Genomic DNA, 23,345 nt, shown 5'->3' on the forward strand with positions numbered 1-23,345 from the left:
ATAAAGTTATCTGTTAAGACAACAAACAGAAAGCTCGGAGTTACTAACCAGATTGTTGAAAACAGCAATTTATTTTCACATTTACAAGACAAACAAAAAAATATTTAAAGTATTTACAAATATACACAAATATTAAAAATGTATATATAATTTGGAAAATATTGGCAGTTTTTTTTAGCAGTATTGCCATGATACAGTACTTTCTTTTTTTAAAGAAAAAAAAAAAGCTAGAAAGAGTAGAGTATCATCACAGTTCGAGGAAAAAATGTAGTTCCTGAATGAAGAATGAAGGAAGAAAAACAACATTTAAGTTTCAAATAAACCATCAGAGAAAATGGTATTACAAACATTCACATTTTAAAATTAAGGCAAAATCTTGAACAATAAAATCTAGAGTCCCACATAATTTTATTTTAAAAGGGATTTCTCTTAACGTTTAAAAGGGACCTCTCTTGACATTTTCACTATCAATGTTTTTAAAAGACTTTTGGAACAACAAAAGTAAACATTTAAATAAAACACAGCTTAGCTTTTTTCCTGTTGGCATCCAAGAATTGCCAAGATTACTTGCCAAAAGCTTTTTGTTTGATATTTTTGTGGTGAAGTTTTTGGAGACTGGAACATGGTAGACAAAAATTGTCAAAACAGTATTTAAAATGTTTCTAGAATCCATGCCCTGTATTTTTTTTTTTTTTTAACTTGGAAATCAGTAAGACATTTTAAAATGGTTATTTGTGACTATTCCTAGGAATGCCTAAATGGAGCTGTAACATTAACTTTTTTTTTTTAAATATAGAATAATGTCAGAATTACATTTAGCATCTTTAGGCTTTGTTTTCTTTGCTGAAAAATTTACGTCCTAGAAATCTTTTATGGCACATCTGACAAAGTGTATCAGGACGGATCATAATCGCCGCAGATTCTGTTTGCTTTTCTTAGTCCCGGGAAGTGGCCCCATCTTAGAGTTTGATTTTACTGGCTTGCCGCTCACACAGTCACTGGAGCTGTGGTAGCAACACATGCATCTTGTGCAGAAGTCAAAGCCACAGCCTTCATAATTGCACGTTGCTCTTTGCAGGTAGGAGTCATACTTTGCAGGTGAGCCACAGCGATGGCAGACTTTAAGGCTTTCAGTGTTTTTCAAAGTCTTGGCAGCCTATTGAAAAAAAAATACACAAAAAGTCATAAGTGGGAGGTAAACACATTGCAAACACCCTCCAATATTAATCACGTGTGACAAAACAAATTGTAACTTCTCTCACTCTAGAAACTACAAATTTAGCTTAGTTATGGTTGCATCAAGTTCTGATGGAGATTGAACAGAAGTTACCAGTTTTCAGTTACTTTGGACTGGTTTGGAGATAAGTAATTTATAATTCTTAAAGGACAGTCAGACTAAATGCAAACCAATAAGAAAAATAGCCAATCAAACTTCTGAATCCTTCAAATCTCATCCAAGGATGGTGATTTAGTCAACTTTAAAAAATAAAACAATCTGAATTCGACCGAATTAACATTTGCAAAGATAACAATTGAGTCCAGATATCTCAGCTGTGGGGTACTCACCTTGAGACACCAAATGGAAACAATTCCTACATTTACCCAAAGAATTTGTTTTTGACACAAAAATAGATCCACCGTTCAAAATAGCTCAACATTAGATTATGTCACTCAACTATTAAAAACAAAATGCTTTTATAATAAGTGTGTACTTATACCAAGTGTATACTTATACCAAGGCAAAATAAATTTAGATTGTTTTAGTGTACAGTTGCACTTTCAGATTTCTAATGCTACTAAGTGCTGTATACTAGTATTAGAGCACTTTGATCATATTTTTCAATACCATTATATCTTGTCTGTTTTATAAAAAAAATAAAAGGTGAATGGAAATCTGTTAGCAGTTGTTGACCAAGTAAGTATCTTAATCAAAACTCCAAACATGGGACACACTACAAATGTGTAACTAAAAAGGTAATTGTTACTAGAATCCACGTGTCAGATCAGTGTCAGATAATTCTTTCAAAAAGAAGCACGGAATGAACAAGAGAATTATTAATTTGTTTCTTTTTTTTTTTTTTTTTAATAAGAATTAGTTTTATTATTTATTTATTTATTTTAAATAAAATGCCAATTGGTGTTGAAGCAAATTAACAGTTTTTGTGGGACTGTATAACTGGAAAACACGTGATTCATCATAAGTCCATGGGAAGTAAAAGGAAATGACTTAAAGTTTTCATGTCTGATCAAAGCCAAAATTTAAGCAAAAAAAATAAAGTACTAAGCAATTGTGATGGTACCTAGACACCGAGAGAAAAAAAGATGCACAACTTCACAGTATGTGTTCTCCACTTTGTTTCTACCATTGTGTTAAAATAGACTCAATAAGCAAAAGCTGGAAGCTATATTTAAGAGTTACAAGCACTTCAAATTGGAGATACTACTTTTAGAAATACACTTTACAACCTGATGGTGTGCCAGACAACATGTGAGAAATTAAAGATGAATGAAATACACCAGTTACCTCTGAAAACTCCATGAGCCTACTGTGATTCTTAGATGCTTTGGATCTGCTGCCTTTTTTACTTAGGCTGTTTGGCAGAGTTGCTCTCTGAACTGAAGCTAAAGCCGCCCGGTAGAGAATGTAGTCCCTTGTTGCAGCATGTTCTGATGTCTTAGTACCATCCTAACAAAGAGAAAACAAGAATCAAATTTGAGAATAGACTTATCTGGCAACAGTTTAGAGGATACAAAGTGACTTTTTGTCTAGCAGAAATCAAGAACTTATTTTTGTGATCTCTCCTCTGGCTAGGTTTCCAATAATAAAGTGTCATAGCAGGTAGTATGCTAACAATTTCACCTTAGCTTTCTTAGTTATTACTGTTAGAAACAAATAGAGTTGACCCCTATTTCTGACCACCATTTGCAACCATTTTATATTACTCAATGCAATTTAACTTCATAATGACACATTATTATTTAAGCAGAATGTCCACACTGCAATGTTTTAAAGCACAAAGCAGTATGTCTAAATCTTTAGAGAGAATAGGAATGCTTGTACATTTTATTTCTAGGAAGTAAACTCCACCCTCCCCTCCACTGATTTTCTGTTTGCAATTCAGGTTAAAAAAGTGATACAATGCTAGATGAAAATCAAACTTTATGGCATAAATTTTTATATTGGTGGCATCCAATGTTTTCATTACAACAACCTAGTATCATGAAGTACTAATGAAAACTCAGACTAATTAACTACCTCATTCTGTGACAGATGCCAAGCCTTGCTTCATTGTCTTCCCTTCTCTCAAAGAACAAAAGTACTCCTACTGTTCTGAGAGAGTCCTGCCTTGATAAGGTGAAAACACCAGTGTGGCTGGATCTTGTGTTTATTGTTTCATATGGCAAATAAGCAATAGGAGTAGCTTATAGTGCAAAAAGCTTTTTGGATGTCTGTAGCTAACATGTTGGACTTCAGAGACTGTTGATAGAAAGTATATGCAAAAAATCTGAGTCTCACAGTCAACCACTTAGTATCTTTGAGTATCTCTCCCTTCTGGATGAGTGGGGATGCTGAAGTAAACAAGCCTCTGCTGAGAGGATCTAGGGCTTGCTTAGTGGGCAGCGCTGGAACTGACACTGTCCTTTCTTCCTCTTTAAACAGGACATGTGGAAGCTCTTAAGAACATCTGTATCTTGTATGATAATCTTCTCAGCTCTAATCTTCCTTGGGCTCCAAAGTCTGTTTATGGAACTACCATGAATTGACTAGCAACGCTTGAGATAAGGCATCCTAACAGGACAAACTCATACACTCAGTGACTAACTCTTCCCAACCTAAGAATCTCTCCTGTGAGGCTGGGAAGAGATGTGGCTTAAAATATCCTACAAGCACAGAAACTTACAGAAAGGTTTTTCACAGCTTTACTGTACATTTGGAAAGCCCATTTATCTTCTTGCAGAATCTTCTTCCACATTGTGCTGACTTTGGCAAAACTGTAATGACAATACAAACATGTCAGTTACCTTTTTAAGAAAGCTGGAAAGCTTGTTATTTAGCAGTGGAAATAGCTATTTATGCATTTTTTTCTTTCATACAGAAATGGGAAATGTTCACAATTACTGCCTTTACTTTCTAGGGAAAAGACATATTGCCCACAAATATTATGGATTACATCACCAGTTCTTGTTTTAGTATATTAACACATAATACTAACCCCTAAGAAAATGTCAAAAGTCACATCTAAAACATTAGGCCATCTGATTAGGTAATTTGCTTTCACCATGAAATACCTGAAGATCAAAATACTTACTTTATTAAGTCCATGTCACTGAGATGCCTTAAGATGTTTGCTAATATATGCTTCAGGTTCTTTTGAAAGAGTTCATCAAGAATGTCTATTCTATCTAACCCCATTTTCTTTCCAATTAGGTTGTGAAATTCAAACTTTCCCCTAAAACAAATTCTGTCTACAGCAGTCCAAGATTTGAGATTTCTTTTACCACTTTTTTTCAAAGTTGAGCAAATCATTTCTTCATAATGGATTATTGGCAACAAAGTCTTCTTTGAAAACTGTACTTGGTTTTGGTTCTTCAAAAGACAATGCTCTGGTGTGCCACAGAGATTTCCAGCCAAGGGTATACTATCTTCATGTTCTATTGTATCACTAAATTGATTACTTAACATAGAGGAATAACCACTGTCCTCGTTAAGTTTACTATTTTCCAGTGCCTCCACTTCACAGATCCCTTCATCGAGTCTTTGGTTTATTTGTTTGTTTTCTTTGTTATGTACAGGCCTTCCTTCATCTTCAACATCTAGATTTCTGGGGGCTGCAGGATATGATTCACTAAGGAGTATTTTCTGATGCTCTTCAGCACAGCTTTTACACAATCCTTCCTCATAATTTGAGGGGCAGGACTCTTCCAGTCTTGTTTTTCCAGCAGACTTTGATGGCACGAACCCAGTGCGAAGAGATGTACAACCAAAATCGCATTTCATTTTGAAAGAGTGGCTAATATTCGATTTCATTGCTTTGTTTGTATCCTGCAAGTGACAGTAAGGAAATTATTACAACATATTACAAACTGCAGCACAAACTGTTTTTGTTTCAAAGTGATCATGCCTTCCTTCTGAAAGTAGGGATTTTAATCTATTATCTAACTGCACCTCTAGCGGCTAAACACATAAAACCAGTGGAACTAAGGATTTGATCAGCCACACATTAAGTCTACCTGAGATCTTCTCTTAGAATTTGACCTTGACACTGCACATAGGATGAGAAAAGTGAGTGGATGATTTACACTGCCGCCATTCCACCAGTACAGATTGGTTTCAGACACACCAATGCCTCCACTTCCTGCCCTTGATGCAATGATATGATAAGGACATTTGCAGTCCCTGCGAGGGACACTGGTGGCAGAGGGTCTAAAGGCCTCTGCCACAGTGAGTGACAGCAGAGTGCCCAGGCAAGGGGCAGAGCTAGGCTGGAGCTGCCCAAAGGGTTTGCATCCATGCCCAGAGGCAATGCTACTGGTGCAGGGCAGGTACCTGGCATTTTTAAAGGCGAGGAGGGTAGGTGGCACAGAAAAAACTTGGGTGCACTCACAGGCCCCGGTGAGTTCCAGGGTAGTGCAAGGAGCCTTAGACAATGGTCAAGGTGAAGCAGACAATGGTCAAGGTGAAGCGGGGTCTTGCTTACAAGCAGGATTAAGCGGGTGCAAGGGAAAGGCATGGGGACTGGTAGCTGCTATAAGGAAATGGAGCCCTTCTTGCCCTGCTCCGCTCCCCTCCCCCCGAGCGTGGTGCTATCTATATTCGCGACCGCGGGGGATGGGCGAGGGCTGGAGGGGAGAGGGAAGCCATCGCTGCCGCCTTAGCCCTAAGGAGGGGGGATTATTGCCAATATACTGTGCAATCGGCACCGAAAAAAAAAAAAAAAAAAAAGGTCTGAGCAGGTATTTTGGGAAGGGGATTTTAGCACTCCCAGTGGCGTGGAGCAAAGTAGGGGAGGACTGAGGGTGTTTCATGATATTCCAGGGAAATACCCGCTTCTTCGTGCCCACGTTTGGGGGAGGATGGGGGGAAAGAGAGGACGGAACGCGCCCACGGCTTTGTACACCCGGAGCGAGGCGGAGGGCAGCGGAGCCCCCCAGAGCCCCCTCCCCGCCGCGGTGCGGCCGATTGTCCCCCCTCAGCCCGGCCCCGGGGGCTCCCAGGCCAGCCCCGACCCCCCTCCGGGCGGGCTCTGCGGCGGCCCCCTCAGGGCTGTCAGGGGTCCCGTTGGTGGCGGGTTTCCCCCCAAAATGGTGGCGGCGGGGCGGGCAGGGCTGGATGCCCCCCTCCGGCGGCACGGTCCCGCGGGCGGGAGAGAGGCAGCACGGTGCGCTGCGGCCCCTCCCCGCCCTCCCGCTGCCCGCCGGCGGGATCAGCGCTCCCCGGACCGGCGCGGGGCCGGCAGCGCCCCGCATGCGGCTCGGCTCCGGCGGCCGCCATCCAGCCCGGCGGGGGGATGCCCATCCGCGATGCCCCTGCCCGCCTCCCATCGCAGCGCGCCCGGAGCCCCGGACCCCCGAAGCCCCGCCGGAGCCCCGCACAGCCCCGGCGCAACCCCTCGGAGCCCCGGCGCAACCCCTCGGAGCCCCGCAGCAGCCCCGAGCCCCCGGCGGCGGCGGGGATGCCCCTCGCGGCGCGTCCCGGCGGGCGCTCACCTGCAGGGCTGCAGCCACCGCGTACCGCGGGCAGTGAGTGCGCGGCCGCCCTCGCCGTGTACTTTTAAAAACTTTGAATTTGGTATCCAAAACCGCGCCGGCCAATCGGGGCCGGCGGCCCTGCCGACGCGGCCAATGGGGAAAGCCGGCAGGAGGCGGGGGCCAATCCGGGCTGCGGCGGGCGGGGCCGGCCCCGCTCCCGTTTTCCCTCCTTGGCAGGCGAGGAGCGAGCCGAGTGGCGGGGCGGTGGCGCGCGCGCGCCGAGGGCGGGGCCAAGGGCATCTCCCGCCCGGCCGCGGCTCCCGCCCGGCACCCGCCGCCACCCGGCACGGTCCGGCGCGGGCACCGCCACCGCCATCGGCCCCGCGCCCTGCCCCGCACCCTGCCCGCACTGCTCGCCCCTCACAGAGCGCCCGGCGGCGGGATGAGGACGGGGAGGCAGGAGAGCGCCTCCCGGCTCCGGTCCTGCCCGCCCTGCCCCGCAGGACCGTTCCCTCCCCGGTGGTCACAAAGAGCGAGAGGTTTCTGCGTTCCCGGGGAGCATCGGGCTCCCTGATGCTGCCCTCCTGCAGCCACGCTTATGGGCGAAGGGACGCGTCTGGGGCGTTCGCTTCAGCTCGGCAAGCACCAAGTGTGGATTCGGCCCCCCGGGAATTGCGCCTGGTGGCGGGGCTGACATCTCCCTGCCTCCCCCTGGCTGACAAGCTGCCGCTAGCACGTGGATGAAATGAAGTGAAATGCCTGCGTTTCCTCTAAAGTATGATGAACATCAGTAGCTGGCAGCAGACTGAGGTACAGGCTGTAAAGGACAGGATCCTACCACTGAAAATATCATCTCACAGCTCAGGAAGGCTGCATTTGCACCAAGACTACAAACAAGTCTCCCATTAAAATGAATACAGGGCCAAAAAGAGACTTCCAGGCTTTACGGCGTAAAGCCTGCCATGGCAGAGCAAGGAGGTGCAACACAGGGCATGGAAGTCCACCTTGTACAACACCGTCAGTTCAACATCCATTTTCAGACACCTCTGCCAACCTCCTGCCAGGACCACAAGATGTCTGGGTTTTCTCACACAGATCCAAGGGTGGCCACTCACAAGGCAGCTCACGGCTGTTGAGGAGGCAGACTAGAACAGGGAGGCTGTGAGCATGGTAGGATCTGGCCAGCAAGGCCACCAGCTGGAACATCACGGAAGGTTTTGAGGTGACAAAGACCCAAACACTCCTGGGTTTTATGCAGTAGGCCAGTGGTTAGACCAGGTTAATGTCCTTTTATTTGCTTACAAAACGAGGAAGCTAGAGAGAAGAAATCTCAAACACCTTCTATCATTTGGTATAAAATAACCTGGCTTTAAGTCAGAGAGTGTGACAATTGCTCTGTAGTTTCCAGTTTGCAGCACAGATCTGGTAGGAATAAAGACCTCAGTCCTGGACTCTGAGCTTCATGTGTAAAAAGGTATTGATTGGAGCAATGTTTATTTTTACTTTCTTAGGTACCAGCTGGAGTTGTACACCTTCTAGTAAATCTAGACAATGGTAAGGTCTCAAAGGAAAAACATACCTCACCTCATGCATACAGACACTCCAACATCTTAATGTAACGTATGCATCTTTAATTTGAAGATTTGGAATTTAATCATTGTTACCACGCACTATTTCCTAGAAAATAAAGCTGACCAAGGTAATAAGTAATTCTCTCTACATGTATTTTTATGTGCTTGTGTTCCAACTGAAGTCTTATATGTAATAAAAGAAGATAAACTGGTAACAACCGGTTTTGTTTTTTCATTCCTCACTAAATTTTATCTAGCGTCCTCAAACAATGAGTTTCAATTAGCTCCTTGCAGCAAAGTGCTGCACTTACTTTGTTCCTACTCTGATTTCTTATAGTAATTTTAATTAGAAGTCTCAAAATAAGTATCTGTATTCATGGTTCCACTCTTTCCTTGGGTTCTGATTTCTTGTCTGCTGGTAGTTATATTTCAAATACATTCCATGTGTATAAACACATGCATACATATGATGCATGATGGGATAACATGGCATGGAGGCAGGTTTTGTGTTAGTATATTGATATTTGGGATTGGAAAATGTAGTCTTATTTACCCACAGATATAAATATGTGCACACGTATCAGTAGATTAAAAAGGCAAGTGTTATTTTGCTTTCACAGAACACGTGTTTTAAGCTGCTGTTAAACTGAATAGGTCAAAACAATAAGATGCCACTCATGTTATGTAAACTTCAGAAAAATCAATAAAATAGAGAGCCAATTAAAATGAAGGAGAAATTGTACTCCAGAAATGGAGACTGAAGTCATACCAGCCTTCAAGATAACCAATTTGTAATGTTTCTTTTCAATTTTGACTAAAGAATGGAACCATTCTGTTCAAAAAGATTCCACATATCTTGTCATTTTGCTTCCAGAGCTCTTGTAGAACAAGGAACAATATTCTTAAACAATTCTTCATGCCTGATTAATAAGGGCCAAAGGGCCATGAACACGTGAAGAGATACACTTTGAAGAATTTCCTCTCCCGTGTCACTTTTAAGTCATTAATGAGTCTTCAGATTAGTAGTATTTTCATTTATTTATCACTTTCTTCCTGTCACTCAAACAAAAAGGGATTTTTTGTTATTTCAGGTAAACTACTTGACACTATCAATGTTCAACTACTGTTTAAATAAAACCTGGAACTAGAAATAGCTTGTTTTCAATGCATACCTTTTCAGAGTGGTGTATCAACATCTTCTCAGTGGAGAAGGTTAAAAATTGCAGTTACTTCTGGACCAGTCAAATTTACTTGTGTACTTCTGCAGCGATAAAGTCTTTTACTCAGCAAGTAAGAAAATTGTTTATCAGTCATGAGGAAACAAGCTGTGGTGTCTTTCATGATCTGAAAAGTAGTTCTATTTTCTGGATGATACTCCAAAAAGTTCCTTTGGCAGACAAGCATCTACATCTGTTGAAATGGCTTGACAAAGAGCAAGGTTCATTTTTCATTTTCTGAAATAATTTCCATCAAAGATTCATAATCAGCGTGTTCCCTCAGAGTTTGTATCATTTCATCTAGCATTTCTTCCCCTAACATAAAACTCTCAACATGATGCACTGATCTGCTTATCCTGTGGTCAGTAATCCGGTCCTGTGGAAAGTTGTATGTTCTGATCTTCTCTGATCTTCCTTTAGTCCCAATCTATGAAACAAGAAGCAGCAGTTTATAAAACTGATTAAAAGCCTTCTTAGAAAAAGGATGAAATGTTGATTAAGCATTTAAAGCAAATGCTTTCTCCTCTTTTCATAAATATGTAATATAAATATATAGTACATAGACGAGTTCAGTACGCATACTTATTACACTTAAACATGCAAAAGATGGATTTTACTGTATTTTTTTCTAATACCATTCTAGTTCTTCACACTCTAATCCAGTTTGTTTCATTAGGTCTCTAGAATTTACATACCACTGAAACGTTAAGTCTGGCTAATACACAACCTTTATTGCTGAACGAAAAGGTAATTTTTTCCCCTCATGTAAGTCCTTAATGGGCTCCTGTTCCTCTATAGTTCCATTTACTATTTTTGGTTGAGCATAGAATAAAACATCCCAAAAAATATACATATGTAGAGTTCTATCTTTATAAAGTGAAACTTACTTGAATCTTTCGAACACTATTTCTCTTTTTGGTTTCTTCTTCCAGTTTAATGTTGTATAGTTTAGCACAAAGCATTTGCATAGCCTTTTCTTTGTTTCTAATTTGAGATCTTTCTTGCTGACATTCAGACGCAACCCCTGCCAAAAATATCATGAGATTTAACACTTAACTGTAACACAAGCTAGAAATGCCAAAACTCTTTTTCTTAATATTTTTATTATTTTAAAAATTAATATATATATATAAATTTTATCTTCCAACACCTATTTTGGAGTAGGAATGTGAAAGCCCAGCCTCATTAGTGTCTTATGATACATTTTGAGAGAGTGCAAACTTTGAGCCAGAAGACAAGAAATTTGATTTGTTGTACAACAGGTAGAAATGAAATAAGACACACAATGTGATCTGACTTATAGAAGATTCCTTTAGTACCTGTAGTTTTTGGCCTCAGTTCCAGAATATTTAGGATTTAAATAGCAGTAATATACATTAGGTAGTGAGTATACAGAATAGACCAAAGTGGGCACTGTTTTCTTAAAATAAAATTTTAAAAGTGTGGTTTTCCTCATCAAAATATATATACAATTTGAGTTAAAACAAGAAGCGAACAGCCTAAAAAAAAAACACATAAAGGGAAGAAATATAGGAAGAAGATAAGAAGATAGTACAAGCTACGTTTTTAATTGGATTTATTTTAAGCAACTCTAGTAAGATTATTTATATATGATATATGAAAGAGTTGTTTAACAACAACTTTTGGGGTCAAAATGAAGGCTTGTAAACAGAATTAGGAGGAGAGACACATAAGAAGGAGAAGAACTTTTGTAAGAGAAGAAAGATCAAGAAGAACAAAGATTCAAAAGATGGAACAAGAAAAGTTCAGGAGATAAGGTGAAATCCAAAAAAAAAACCAAAAAAAACCTATGAACCATCTCTATTGTATAATCACAAAAAAAGCAATATATCTTAAGATTTCTGTAACAAAAACTAATTGCCACCAGCAAAAACTAAGGTATTTTTTTTTTTCCCCCAAACATGGAGACAATACAAAACTCTTGTAATCTGAAGCAACTTTTTGTCACCATATCTTAATCAGAATTCTACCATCTCCACTATTTACCTTCTACTTTACTGAGGTGATGCAACAAGTGTAGAATGGATTTACGTCTTCAATAAATATGAAGAAATGGGTGGCAAATATATGAATATGTGAAGATAAGCACGCTCAGGATTACCCTGAGGTTGTAAAACTTGACTAATGTTTGTGGTAGAGAAGAGGAAAAGTTAAAAAGCAATGAAAGTCAAGGCAGCTGTTGTGGATTGCTTAAAAGGAAGTAAAAAGCTTAGAAATGGCAATAAAAAAAGATATGATGGCTAAAATCAGGTAGTCGTTGAGGGCGTATCTTATCCGTCCTCTTACATTCCCTAACCTGAGCCCTGGGGGTGGACTTCCTAATTATGTCTGTAATCTATGGGAAAGGAGCCAGAAGACAAATGAAAGCTGGCATCCTAATGCAATAGATCATATTTAAGCCAACATTTTAATAAAGAAAAAGAGCCAACCTCTCTTTCATGGAATAGAAAAGAAAAGGCAAATCATCAGATTTAAACCTTTGTCTTTTTCATTAGTTAAAAGCTTAAATATAGCTTTTTTTTTCATGGAAATTGATTTGAATACTTCACGAGTGTCATGCTTAATGGCAAAATGGGTAGTTACCTACTAAAGCTTTCACTATTACAAACAGGTGGGTGCAAGACTTTTTTTTTTTTTTTTTACACAATATTAGTGATATTTTTGCACACATAAAGCCTTTACAAAAACTCTACTCTACTGTTAGCCATGTTTGAAACTGTTGTTTCAAAATTCAAAAATCTGTTTGAAATTCAAATTTCAAACGGAAATTACGACAGTAGTTTTACAATGTAGATCTTATGGTAAGGAAAAAGTGAAGCACCTGTTGGAATATGAACTATCCGTACAGCACTATCTGTGGTATTGACATGCTGCCCTCCAGCTCCACTAGCTCTCTTTGTTTCTATTCGCAGATCTTTCGGATTAATTTTCAGCTTCATCTGTCATAGGAGAAAAAAAAAAGTCAAATATGCATAGTTGTTTTATTTTATAAGTCACATTCAGGCAAGATCAAACTGTTTTTCTAGTTCATGAGTGGTAGCTCAGATTCACTTACTAAATGCTGGGAAATCAGAAAAGATAGTTTAAGATTTAACATTAATCTCTGCACCCTCTCCCAAACAACTTAATCAATATCTGAACTTGACTAGATTGGTTTCAGATAATACAGAACACAGTGATTTTCTGGTTCTGGAATGGGGTGGTGATCTCTATGAGGAAGGAATGAGACAACTTAGGGAGTGCAGGAAGGAATAACATTTTTTGACAGTTTGATAGGCCAACATGAAATAAAGATCCAAACAATGTTTTAATTCTTAGCCTGTTGTTTTTTAGCCAGGCAAATACAGTAAGAAAAGATTGTCACCCACACATTTTGGAAGGGAAAAGTGAGGATACTATAAAATTGTGGAACAGGAAGTGCTAAAACAAATCTCTTTGAGCTCTCTAAACTAATTCAGTCCTTTTTAACTGTGTCAAGTTTTCCATTGAACATGCAAGGCACCATTACAGTAAATTAGTGACATAAACTGCTAGTGAGTTTTTTTGAGATTAAGATTTTGAGGAAAAAACAGAAATGCTTTATTTCCCTAGACAAAAATAAGCAAAAATATGATATAAAATTTTAAGATTCAAAAAAAACCAAAAAAACCAACAAACAGTAATTAAGAGAGAATAGTAAGACCAACAGAAAAGATGTGGATATCAGCAACATGGCATTGCTTATGGTAACGTCTGTTATACTAAAATACCATTACCTCACTGGGTTGGGGTAATATTGCAACAGTCATTGTGCTGGTGTGAATGCGCCCTTGTTTTTCTGTCTTTGGCACGCGCTGTACGCGATGCACTCCTCCTTCAAATTTCATGTACTTGTAAGCCTCAATACCTGCTATACTGGCAACTGCATGTCTTAGGCCACCTTAAATAAAAAAGAAAAACAGTTGTAAAACTAAGAAAAACTGTTCGTTCTATGCTTTTCTGTTTCAGGCTTTCTATTTAGCATCATTGTTGATTTATTATTTCTTAAATTTTATTAAGTTGTTTGTTTCTTAAAATTATGAATTCACCATTTAAATGCTTAGGCAGAATTAAACCCAAAATGTAAGGAAACTCTAAAACCAGACATACATACTCGCACAAAATGTTAAGTAAAGGACTGCCAAGTTCTTTGTAAAAAGTCCATTTTATTTTTTATATACATAAAAAGGTTGAGTCATGCACGCATGCAATCCTCCAACCATAGGAGAAGTCTAACACACACCAATATTAAGTTTATATAAAGATCAAATTTTGAAAGACACCTTCAGAAACTACATTCAACTCTTTTGACTGGTATTTGAGAACCTTACCATTTACTGGAAAAAAAAAAAATACTCAAAGTCTTTAACTTAGTGATGACTGATGTTACTCTTTCTTCCTCCCCTGTCTTTTTTTTTTGCATCCTACCCACATCCCATCCTCGCTCTTTCATTTCATTTTACTCTTTTAATCTTTCAGAACGAGCAGAACTCTAGCTCCTGTCCCCCTTACCCACATGTCAAATGTTTTGCTGGATAGCAGTGTACTAAAAGCTAGCACCTAACCATCAGAATTGGAACTTGGAAGTAAGACCCAATATAATCATGGCTTCAAGACAAAGTTAGTTGCAATACTAGCTGATGGCATTCTATCTCCTTGTTTGACAGCGTGCAATCCCTTCAATTTTGCTAGTAAAACTGTTTGAAGGATTAGAGAACTGATGGCACTACAAATGAATATATTTTTTTCTTTGACACCTGCTTTGTTTTTTACTCTAAAAATCTTATATAACCTAAAATAACACCTTAAATAATTCACAGAGGTTGACTGCAGAGCTAGCATCAAAACATACTTCCTCTGATACATATATAAAAACAAGTACTAAAAAAAAATATAATAAACAATTTCTGCACATGAGGAAGAAACCAAGCCACATCAGGAGTAAAAATAACTTGAATGTCCACAGTTCTATGTCACTCCTGACAAGCATTAATAATGTAATAAGCAGTTCATAGCAAAAGCTGATGTTCTCTCTTTTCTCCCTCACATGTACTGGGATTGGTACATCTATCATGGGTATCATGTCTATTTGTCTATCTATTTATCAATCTGTCTATTTGAGCTGCAGCTGCATATGTGGCTTATTCAGGAGAGTTTATGTTTGTGGAGATGATCACGTGACTGTGACAACGTTGGGCTTTACACAAGACTAAGTAACTGGCTTGAAAGACAGGCATTTATTTAGGTCATACTGCCTTACTGTTGATAATTAACTATTACCAACACATGGTAAACTCAGGTTTAATGTGAAACACAGTCAAATCCAATGAAAATTCAGCAAACCATTTACCCAAAAATCTTCAATATGGCAGATACCGCACAGGCCTGTCAAACACAGCTAGCTCTTACTAGCTCTGTGTTTGCCTCTTTTTTTAGTTAGAAGCGTCCCCCACTGTCCTGAAAAGGTGAGATGCACAGGAGGGTGCATGTTTGCACTCCCTCATTTTTTGTATGTCACCTTATACCCAGACTGAGACAAAGTCTGATACCTGTTTCCACATGTCACTAGCAAGCAGCAGCAGATAAACAATGACATGTGGGTTTGTGCTTTAATGTATGCGTTAAACCTCAAAGGTACTATTTTGCAGTGTCATTCTTTGAGGGTAGGTCAATAATGTCAGTTAAGAGTGGATTCAGACAAATTCTTACTTGCAGCTTTGCTTAACATTCACCATATTTACACATGCTCACATTCAAACTTCAGACAAATCCTGGAACTCTTTGAAAAGGAGAACTTGAAAAGGAAACTTGATGTTTTAACATAGGACCTTGCTTTTGCTTATGCAGTCTTTAAGAATTAAGCATGGATGAGATTCAACCCACTAGTATACCAGCAAATACCCTTAGCTCAGTTCTTACTCAACACAGTATGGACAAAGTGAAACTGAGGACTGGGAAAGTAGTGGCAATGCCATCTACAATGCTACTTACTACTTATTCCCAGCCTCTCAAGCTTTGAAAGATGTGTGTTCGTACAAACGAGTAAGATCTGAAAATTCACTGCAAGAGGCAAACAAAGGATAGGGCTGCCTTTATTTTTCCTGTAAATTTACATCCCACCTTCCTAAATATTAATCTCATCACACAGGCAAGACAAAACACTTCAAATATATATATATATATATATATATATATATATGTATATATCCATTAAAGACTAGCAGCTTCAAAAAGGAAAAATGGCTATATATTTGTTAGATTTATATATGACTGATTTCCTGTATAAGGCATTAAAAAGAATGTCTCTGATGGTGTGGGTTCAATGTCTAAGATCTGTGCTTTCAGTTCTTGCCCCTCCCATCACTTGAACTGTGCAAATGGCCTCTTGACCATAAGAAAATGTATTAATAATAACATGTCTAGATAATAGACAATATTTAATTCAAGTCCCATGAAATTCAAGGTTGTATATTAACTGAATTAGCAGTAGCCACTCTAGGAGATTCTGAAACAGAAAAACTGAGTTAATGTGCTTGAACTTCAAGTAAGTGACTTAAGAACTCTAGAACAGAAGTTCCCATTTGAACATATTTACCAAAATAACACTTTTTAAAATTGAATTGTTAATGATTTTAAGAACTCAGAAATGCAAGTGAAATCCCGTAACAAATTATATCAGCATTATCTGACAGGTGAAAATATGGGTCTTCCTCTTTGGAAGTATTACAGACAACAAAATGAAGCCTGTGGCTAGACTTTCACGTTCCCAATTTATGATATTTGACTATATTCCTCCACGCAGTCCAATTTTAGTAATCTATTCACTACATTAACAGTGAATCAAGAACTACACTTCAGCAACAAAAGTTTTAAGGCACAGAAAGTCTCTCATTAGAAGAGCAAAGTTGTTCACCGACATGAGAAGTTCAATTAGGAGAGTCATGGATATTTATTTTTTGTAAATTTCTACGAGAACAGAAAAGATTCAAAGTACTTGAAAATACTACTTATGTAGTATCTTGTACTCTGTGAACAGAAGAGTTGGAAGATGCTATACATTCCTCAAAGTTTGCTAAAAGTACTTCTGCAACTAAATGTTGACTGAAAAGGCACGCGTTCTCACACTTTGCATACTCTGACATCCTGGCTTCTCCCATCTTCAAAGTTCCACAAGCAAACTGTATTCTTCATGTTTTTTCCAATGAAACCCAATTTTTAAAGAATTACTTTTCATTTTACCCATTACTTTTTATTGACACCTATTCATTAGAACTGTTAAGAACAAAAGTATAATTAAAACTATGAATTAACTGTCCATCATTATAAAAAAGAAAAGGATGCTGATGAAAGTACAAACACAGTTAAAGTTTCACAGCCATTCTGAGCTACAACTTGTAAACTGCACAAGTACCCACAGCACGATGTAGGTTACCAGAATGTGCTAGCTTTACTCACCACAGCATGTATGACAGCAAGCTTGCAGATCTGTTAACACAGAGTCAGCAGATCTGGCCTTCTGAGAACTGTGGCTAGCAATTTGTCAGTCAAAAAAACCTTACTCCCTGCCATCACTTGAGCACATCTCCATGTTTCAGACTGCTGTTTCACAGTTAGCTTGAGCTGACTGAATCTTTTGCTGCCGGATGGAAAGGTCTTGATTTTCTAACTACCACCACTGGCAGCCACACATTTCTGCTTCCATTCTCCCCATAAGTATTTTTCCTCTTCTCCTGTGTTGGATAACCTGAAAATGAATTGGGTTTTTATGTGCTACTTGTCCATTGAATTAACTTGGTAATGAGACTTTCTGCACAGATGAAAGCGTAAGTGCAGAAAAGTTAGCAGCAGCACAGAGGCAGAAACCTGATTTCTGTAAAACAGCCTTACACACCAGCTGGATTACACTATAATGAATAAATAAATATCACTGCTTCTGTTTGTTATGTAAACCTATCAATCCCATCTCTGTAACACACTGCTACCTGAGATGACCAGCTAAACAGCTCATCATCATCAAAAGAACCAGTTTTCCATCTCCTTTCATTCAAACACATTGTTCCTTATTTTATGCTAGCTGAGAATTTGACTCAACTCAAACTAGGCAAAAGACAATTCCAGTCTGAGAAAGCACAGTCTTTGCCAGTTTAAGGGAAAGAACATCAGAAGAGGACTTTTTAAGGTAGGACTTAATGGAGTAGGATTGCTTAGACAGGCACAAAGACAGTAAGTGATAGAACAGAGAAAAATTTCTTTTCACAAGCATCATTAAGCTGCTAAACTTGACTACTTGTGAAATTTTACTCAAAGGCTTTTTTAAATAATTAGATGTCTTAGCTGTCTGCTGTCTCAACAGTTCCTCCACTTTGCAGATCCATTAGCTGTTATACAAGCACACATGCTTTATCCAAACATCCAATTTCCTTATATAAACCCTCAGTTGACATTTCAAAAAAATCAAGATGTTTTGGATTAAACACCAAGACTAGTTTTAATTATACTGTTTGCTTCTCTGCCAAGAAATAATAAACAGACTTTCAGCCTGCCTCTAAACTGATCTATAAACACAAGAAATATGTAACCTGTATTTGTAAAATTAATATAAAGCTAAAACACATCTACTCGACTTTCTGCATTTCCTTCCTCCAAACACTTAGTTTTATTTATGTTTTTGAAACTACTGAATGAGAGTTTTTTTCCTCCATATTTTATCAGTACTTCTCAAATGTAATTTCACTCTCAAATACAGAAGCTAAGGAAAATTGTACCGTGACATCCTACTTCTGCTTCTAAAAATAAGTTACACAAATTAGTTTCCTGCACTTATGAAATTCCAATGGCCTAGGAATAAACATTTCAGCTTAAATTAAAAAGTTACACACTTTTTTTATTGTTACTGACCTATTTCACTGGGAAAGTATTCTAATATTTCAAATTTCCACTTTTTATAGGCAGCGTATCGTTGATACATATCGAATATCTCTGACGTGAACAGCATGGCTTCCTGTCCTCCAACTCCAGCGGTTACTTCCATGACAAGATCACTGTTGTCTGTTTCTTCTGAAGGAATCAAAAGCAATACTATCTGTGAATGCAAAAACACCCATCTAAGATTTCCCTCTGGCAGTTCAGTCCAGAACTGAGATTATATAAAATGCCATGCAAGTCTGTAATTGATCTACTCTGCATTCTCCTGTATTAACTCACGGATTCTCCAAAGGGCTGGCCTCTCAGTGCTTTCTGACAACCCTTGCACTAATACAGTGAGGAAGAGGGAGGGGAGGATGCTGCACTGCAGAAAGGCTCCCTGTGTCTCTTTGTAGTAACAAAAGATTTCTTTTGAGACCCACAAAGCTTCAAAGAACTTTCTGTAAGTCAGAAGCTTTCATAAATTAGAAGCACCGCACCATTTGGACACCATAGGATACACAATGATTCTTGCAAGGAAATTAAGCATTTGCCTTCCCACCAAATTCTCTTTTAACCAAACATCCAGTTCAGAACTAAGAAGGTATGGATGCTCTGGAGTACATTCCTTCAACAGTAATTCTGCTCCATTATTTTTATGTATTTAAAGGAAAGATGGCTTTATTAACCCATAAAAAAAAAATAGTAATTTTGCAGTCTGGATCAAAATTTTGGATGATTTATGAATGCTTTTCAATCGTCCTTCTTTACTAGCATCAGGTAATGCTTCTTTCTACTTCAGCCTTCTTTTACTTCCTTTAGTATATATATATTATAAGATGACTGTTGTATTGATGTCAAAGGAATAAAAAACGTGACAATACCAGCTTCTACTTCATCTGTAAAATTAGGAGTATGTAACGGTTTGTTTACTTAAAGATGCGTATTTTATACAAAATACCATAGATACTATGTAGAAACTATATAAGGTAGCAGGCTACAGCAGTTACATAGTATTAAACTATTTTTTACAGAAAGACTAGTGTGGGGTACCACATAATTTTTTTTTAAAGATAAAAGCTGAACATCCACAAAGTCACACCCAGGCCAGACAAAGCATAGCACCTACTTACTGAGATGTATTGATTCAAAGAATTTCAGATATAAAGTAGGCACTTACAGACCTATACACCATCTACAGATGGTAAATAAGTCTATTTGCCATTTGCATTTTTCTTAGATTAACAGACACTGGTCAAGGATTATAGTTAGTGGAGGAGGGTGGGGATGGAAGTAAAAGAAGAGTTCATCACATACATCTTCTTTCAATTATGGCTATTTGGCTTATTTTAAGAATGACAAAGAAATCGAGGCTTTTAAAGGGAATCTAACCTGGTGTTTCAGTTCAGCTATTTCTTCTTCACAGGAAATGATTTCACTTTCTGCAAGCTTCCGCAGATCTTCACTTTCATCTGGAATATTTGAGCATGGTTAATCCTCAGACTTAAATCAGTGCCACTCTCAGAAAATCTTCTGAAAAATAACCATACGAAGAACTTACTCTACTAAACAAACAAACAAACAAAAAAAAAAAAAAAAAAAAAAACACAATAAACCTATCAGAAAATGAGATTAATATTATGATCTGTAATGGAGATAAACAGTATGTACCAGTTTTCTGGTATTGTTCAAGTGGGAGATGCAGGAACATCTGAAGTACAGGTAGTTCCACTTCGACACAAGAAAAAAAATGTGTATGGTGGAGTTGGTCAAACACTGGAGCAGGTTGCCCAGAAAAGTTCTGGAGTCTTGGAGATATCCAAACCCTGGCCAGATACAACCCTGAGCAACACACAGTGCATGACCCTGCTCTGGGTTGGACTGGATGATCTCCAGAAAGGTCTTCCCATCTCTGCTGCTCTGAGATTCTAAGGAACTGCTTCCTGTATTTCCCTGCGATAGGAACATCAAGGATTTAGAAGGCATAAAAGTCCCACAATTAACACTCTTCATTAAAAGGACCATTACCCTATTGCCATTTGTAAAAATCTCAAGTCAGTAGCAGTAACTTTAAGCATTCCATCTCCACCTAGTTATTCCAGAACAGCTTCAAAGCTTCTAACTTATCACTAAGAAGAAAAAAGGTATGAAAGAATCCTTGCATAATAAGAGGAACTTGAAATATTTAAGATGTCACTTGACTGATCACCACTACAGTTTAGAATTAGACTTGTTTGTCTATACCAAAGTTTCAATAAATTCTCTTTTCTCTCTCTCTTTTTTTTTTTCCTGGTCAGAATCAATCTTCACATGGAAAAATAAAAATTCAGTTTAAGCTACCTCTCATCTGCACTGACTCACCTCATGTGCCCAGAAACAAACAAACAAACAAAAAAACTTCTCTGAAAATAAGAAAATGGCACTCGTATTGAAAGAGTGAGTGGAGGGACACGGGACACATAACTGCAGCAGAAGAAAAGGAAAGACGCTAACCATTTCTTCTTTGTGCACAGTGAGCTTTTATATGAATTCAGCCAGGACTAGAGGTACGCTCTTACTGTAAATCCATACCTTTTATCACTGTAATTGCATTTAGTCACTAACACAAATTTAAAATAATTTTTTTTTTGAATTTACAGATCAAGTTTAATATCTGTTGTTTTTTTTCCCCAAATCACCTCTGCAAGAAGGAAACTGAAAAAAAAAAATAAGCACGTGTAAGTTGTTCATATAACAAGAATGCTTTACCTACACCTGGTGTGAAGAATGTATGGTTGACTAGCTAACTGTAACACTTTAAACATGCAAACTCGATCACCTGCAACTACTTTTTTACTGACTGATCAAGGGCTAGACATTAAAGCTAACAGAAAAGAGGACAAGAATTAAAGAATTCTATGTCTAGTACTGTTAGACTAGAAATTTATTATGTGAGTATTAAGAAATAATCTATTTAATACCAGTTGCATTTTTTAATATGTAAAAGCAATATAAGCTTTAAAATCATTTAAGAGTAAAATGTAAAAATATTTTTAAGGATGAGCTAAAGAAATGCTCATAGTTACTGCCTAAAATTTTATGATCACTTCACTTTGATGAAGTTCTACATCAGGTTTTAATGACACCATCACCTTCAGCAGGTTCTGAAAGGGGATAAAAATCCTTCATTTCATTTCATTTCATGGGAATGGAAACTAACGGGTTCAGGTCAAGCGTGAGCTTGTTCAAAGGATGCATTTCCTATTTGAACAGCGGGATGGAAGAAAATAAACACGATTTGTTTTCCAACAGCGTTTTAAAATTCTCGCTCCCAGGGGAGCCGCGCTGCTGCCACCTGCAGCCAATACGGAACCCAGCCCGCACCCCGGGGCGCGCCCCCGCGCCGGCACGTGCCCTCCCGTGTGCACGCGCAGAGATGCCAGCCAATCGCGCCGGGCTATGCAAATCGCCCCCCAGGCTATGCAAATCACCCCCCCGCCCGCCCAGGAGGCCCAACGGCCCGCCCCCTCCCACCGCCCCCCCCCCTCTGCGGCGGCCTCTGGGGCGGGCCGGGGCCGGGCCGCCGGGCTCCGGTCCCCCCGCCCGGGCTCACCTTGCCCCGCCAGCTGCCGCGTGTCACGCAGCTCCTGCTCCTTGTCGCGCAGCCGCTGGATCCGCGCCGCCAGCGCCGGCCCCGCCTCGCCGCTCGCCCGCGCCTCCAGGAGGCGGCTCAAGGCGTCGGTGGCGAACAGGCCGTCCAAGCAGGGCCGGCCGCTCAGGCTGCGCCGCGGCTGCGGCTGGCACGGCCCCGCCGCCGCGCTGCCCGCGGCGGGCGCTGCGCGGTAGCTCCGGGCGGACAGCGCCGCTGCCCGGCAGCCGTGCGCCGCGCGGAGGGCTCGCGACAGCAGCCGCATGCTGGCCCCCAGCCGCCGGACGGTGGCCCCGGCCGTCCTCCCTCGCCGGCCCCGGCCCTGCCGGAGACAGCCGAAGGCGCTCGGCCGTCTCCCTTCCGGGCTTCCGGAAGCTGCCGAAGAGGCTCGGCCCCGAGCCCAAGCGTCGGTGCTCCGCTGGCGGAAACGGCCGAAGGGCTTCGGCTCCTTTCGGCTCCCTTCGGCTCGCGGGGCCGAGTCCCGGGGAGGGGAGGGCGCGCTCTGATTGGTCGGCGAGCCGCGGGGCGGGGCCACGAGCTCCTGAGGGCGGAGGAGCTGGGGCGGGACGGGGCGGTTGTCGTTCTGAGCAAAACAAAATTAAAGAAAATAAATAAAATATAAAAATAAAAACTCGCCGAATGTCCCGCACTGTATCGCGACTTTATAAAGGGCTCCTGGGAAGAGAGCCCAAGGGGGTGCTGAGGGGGTTCGGCAAACGGGGCGGGGAGGGGGGGGTCTGGTTGGTGGGGGCCGCCTGGTGGTGAGGGGCAGCCTGGTGAGGGGCTGGGGCTGGGGCTGGGCTGCCTGTCCGCGGGGACCTTGGTTTGGGTAATGCCATCAATGAGAGCCTTAGCTAAACTCAGAGCGTGGTTTGAAGAATATACTTTATTATAAAAATGTGCAACTATCCATAAAAGTTTATTAGGCCGTTTATATTACAGTAACTGAAGGGATCAAAGTCAGGTCTTTGCCATTCTCTTGTTCCTGCTCACGTCTTAACAGAAGGAGGCAATCGGACTTTACAGCTAAGTTACACTGACGGAATAACAGCAACTTCAACATGTTAAATCAGCAAATTGTTATCTTCATGAGATAATACCAATGGTGCAATATCAAAAGTAAGGGCAGTGCTTGCGCGCCCAAGTGATTCCAGTAGTCAGGAATAAAAGCCTGAAGTCTTGTTCCACTGCAGGCATCCCAAAGCGATATAGACAACATGAACACTTGTGATTTGGAATATCAAACATTAAAATAAATGGTAGGATTAAAATATTTTCCTGTGATGCAAATGCACT

The 23,345-nt window shown here is 40.2% G+C and overlaps 2 protein-coding genes across 5 annotated transcripts; both read right to left on the reverse strand.

Annotated features, from left to right (window-relative positions):
- Positions 1 to 678: 678 nt before the first annotated feature.
- FBXO5 (F-box protein 5) lies at positions 679 to 9,486 on the reverse strand. 2 transcript variants are annotated; one of them, XM_032184822.1, is made up of 5 exons: positions 9,434 to 9,486; positions 4,311 to 5,044; positions 3,903 to 3,993; positions 2,525 to 2,686; positions 679 to 1,156 (listed from the first exon to the last, which is right to left on the reverse strand). In XM_032184822.1, the coding sequence occupies exons 1-5, from the start codon at positions 9,455 to 9,457 to the stop codon at positions 905 to 907; spliced, it is 1,263 nt and encodes a 420-aa protein (XP_032040713.1). In that variant the 5' UTR covers positions 9,458 to 9,486; the 3' UTR covers positions 679 to 904. The 2 variants fall into 2 exon arrangements, with proteins under 2 accessions (XP_032040713.1, XP_032040714.1); XM_032184823.1 differs by lacking the exon at positions 9,434 to 9,486 and adding an exon at positions 6,709 to 6,759.
- On the reverse strand, positions 7,957 to 22,314 carry MTRF1L (mitochondrial translational release factor 1 like). Of its 3 annotated transcripts, none has more exons than XM_032184824.1 (7): positions 22,014 to 22,314; positions 19,814 to 19,893; positions 18,416 to 18,599; positions 13,255 to 13,418; positions 12,321 to 12,438; positions 10,366 to 10,502; positions 7,957 to 9,905 (listed from the first exon to the last, which is right to left on the reverse strand). In XM_032184824.1, exons 1-7 carry the CDS (start codon positions 22,312 to 22,314, stop codon positions 9,702 to 9,704), a joined length of 1,188 nt encoding a protein of 395 aa, XP_032040715.1. In that variant the 3' UTR covers positions 7,957 to 9,701. The 3 variants fall into 3 exon arrangements, with proteins under 3 accessions (XP_032040715.1, XP_032040717.1, XP_032040716.1); XM_032184826.1 differs by having other exon boundaries at positions 18,416 to 18,574; positions 19,814 to 19,954; positions 22,014 to 22,051; XM_032184825.1 differs by lacking the exon at positions 22,014 to 22,314 and having other exon boundaries at positions 18,416 to 18,574; positions 19,814 to 19,967.
- Between the last annotated feature and the right edge of the window lie 1,031 nt (positions 22,315 to 23,345).

Source organism: Aythya fuligula, chromosome 3 (assembly GCF_009819795.1).
Source record: "Aythya fuligula isolate bAytFul2 chromosome 3, bAytFul2.pri, whole genome shotgun sequence".
In the NCBI taxonomy this organism is placed as follows: Eukaryota; Metazoa; Chordata; class Aves; order Anseriformes; family Anatidae; genus Aythya; species Aythya fuligula.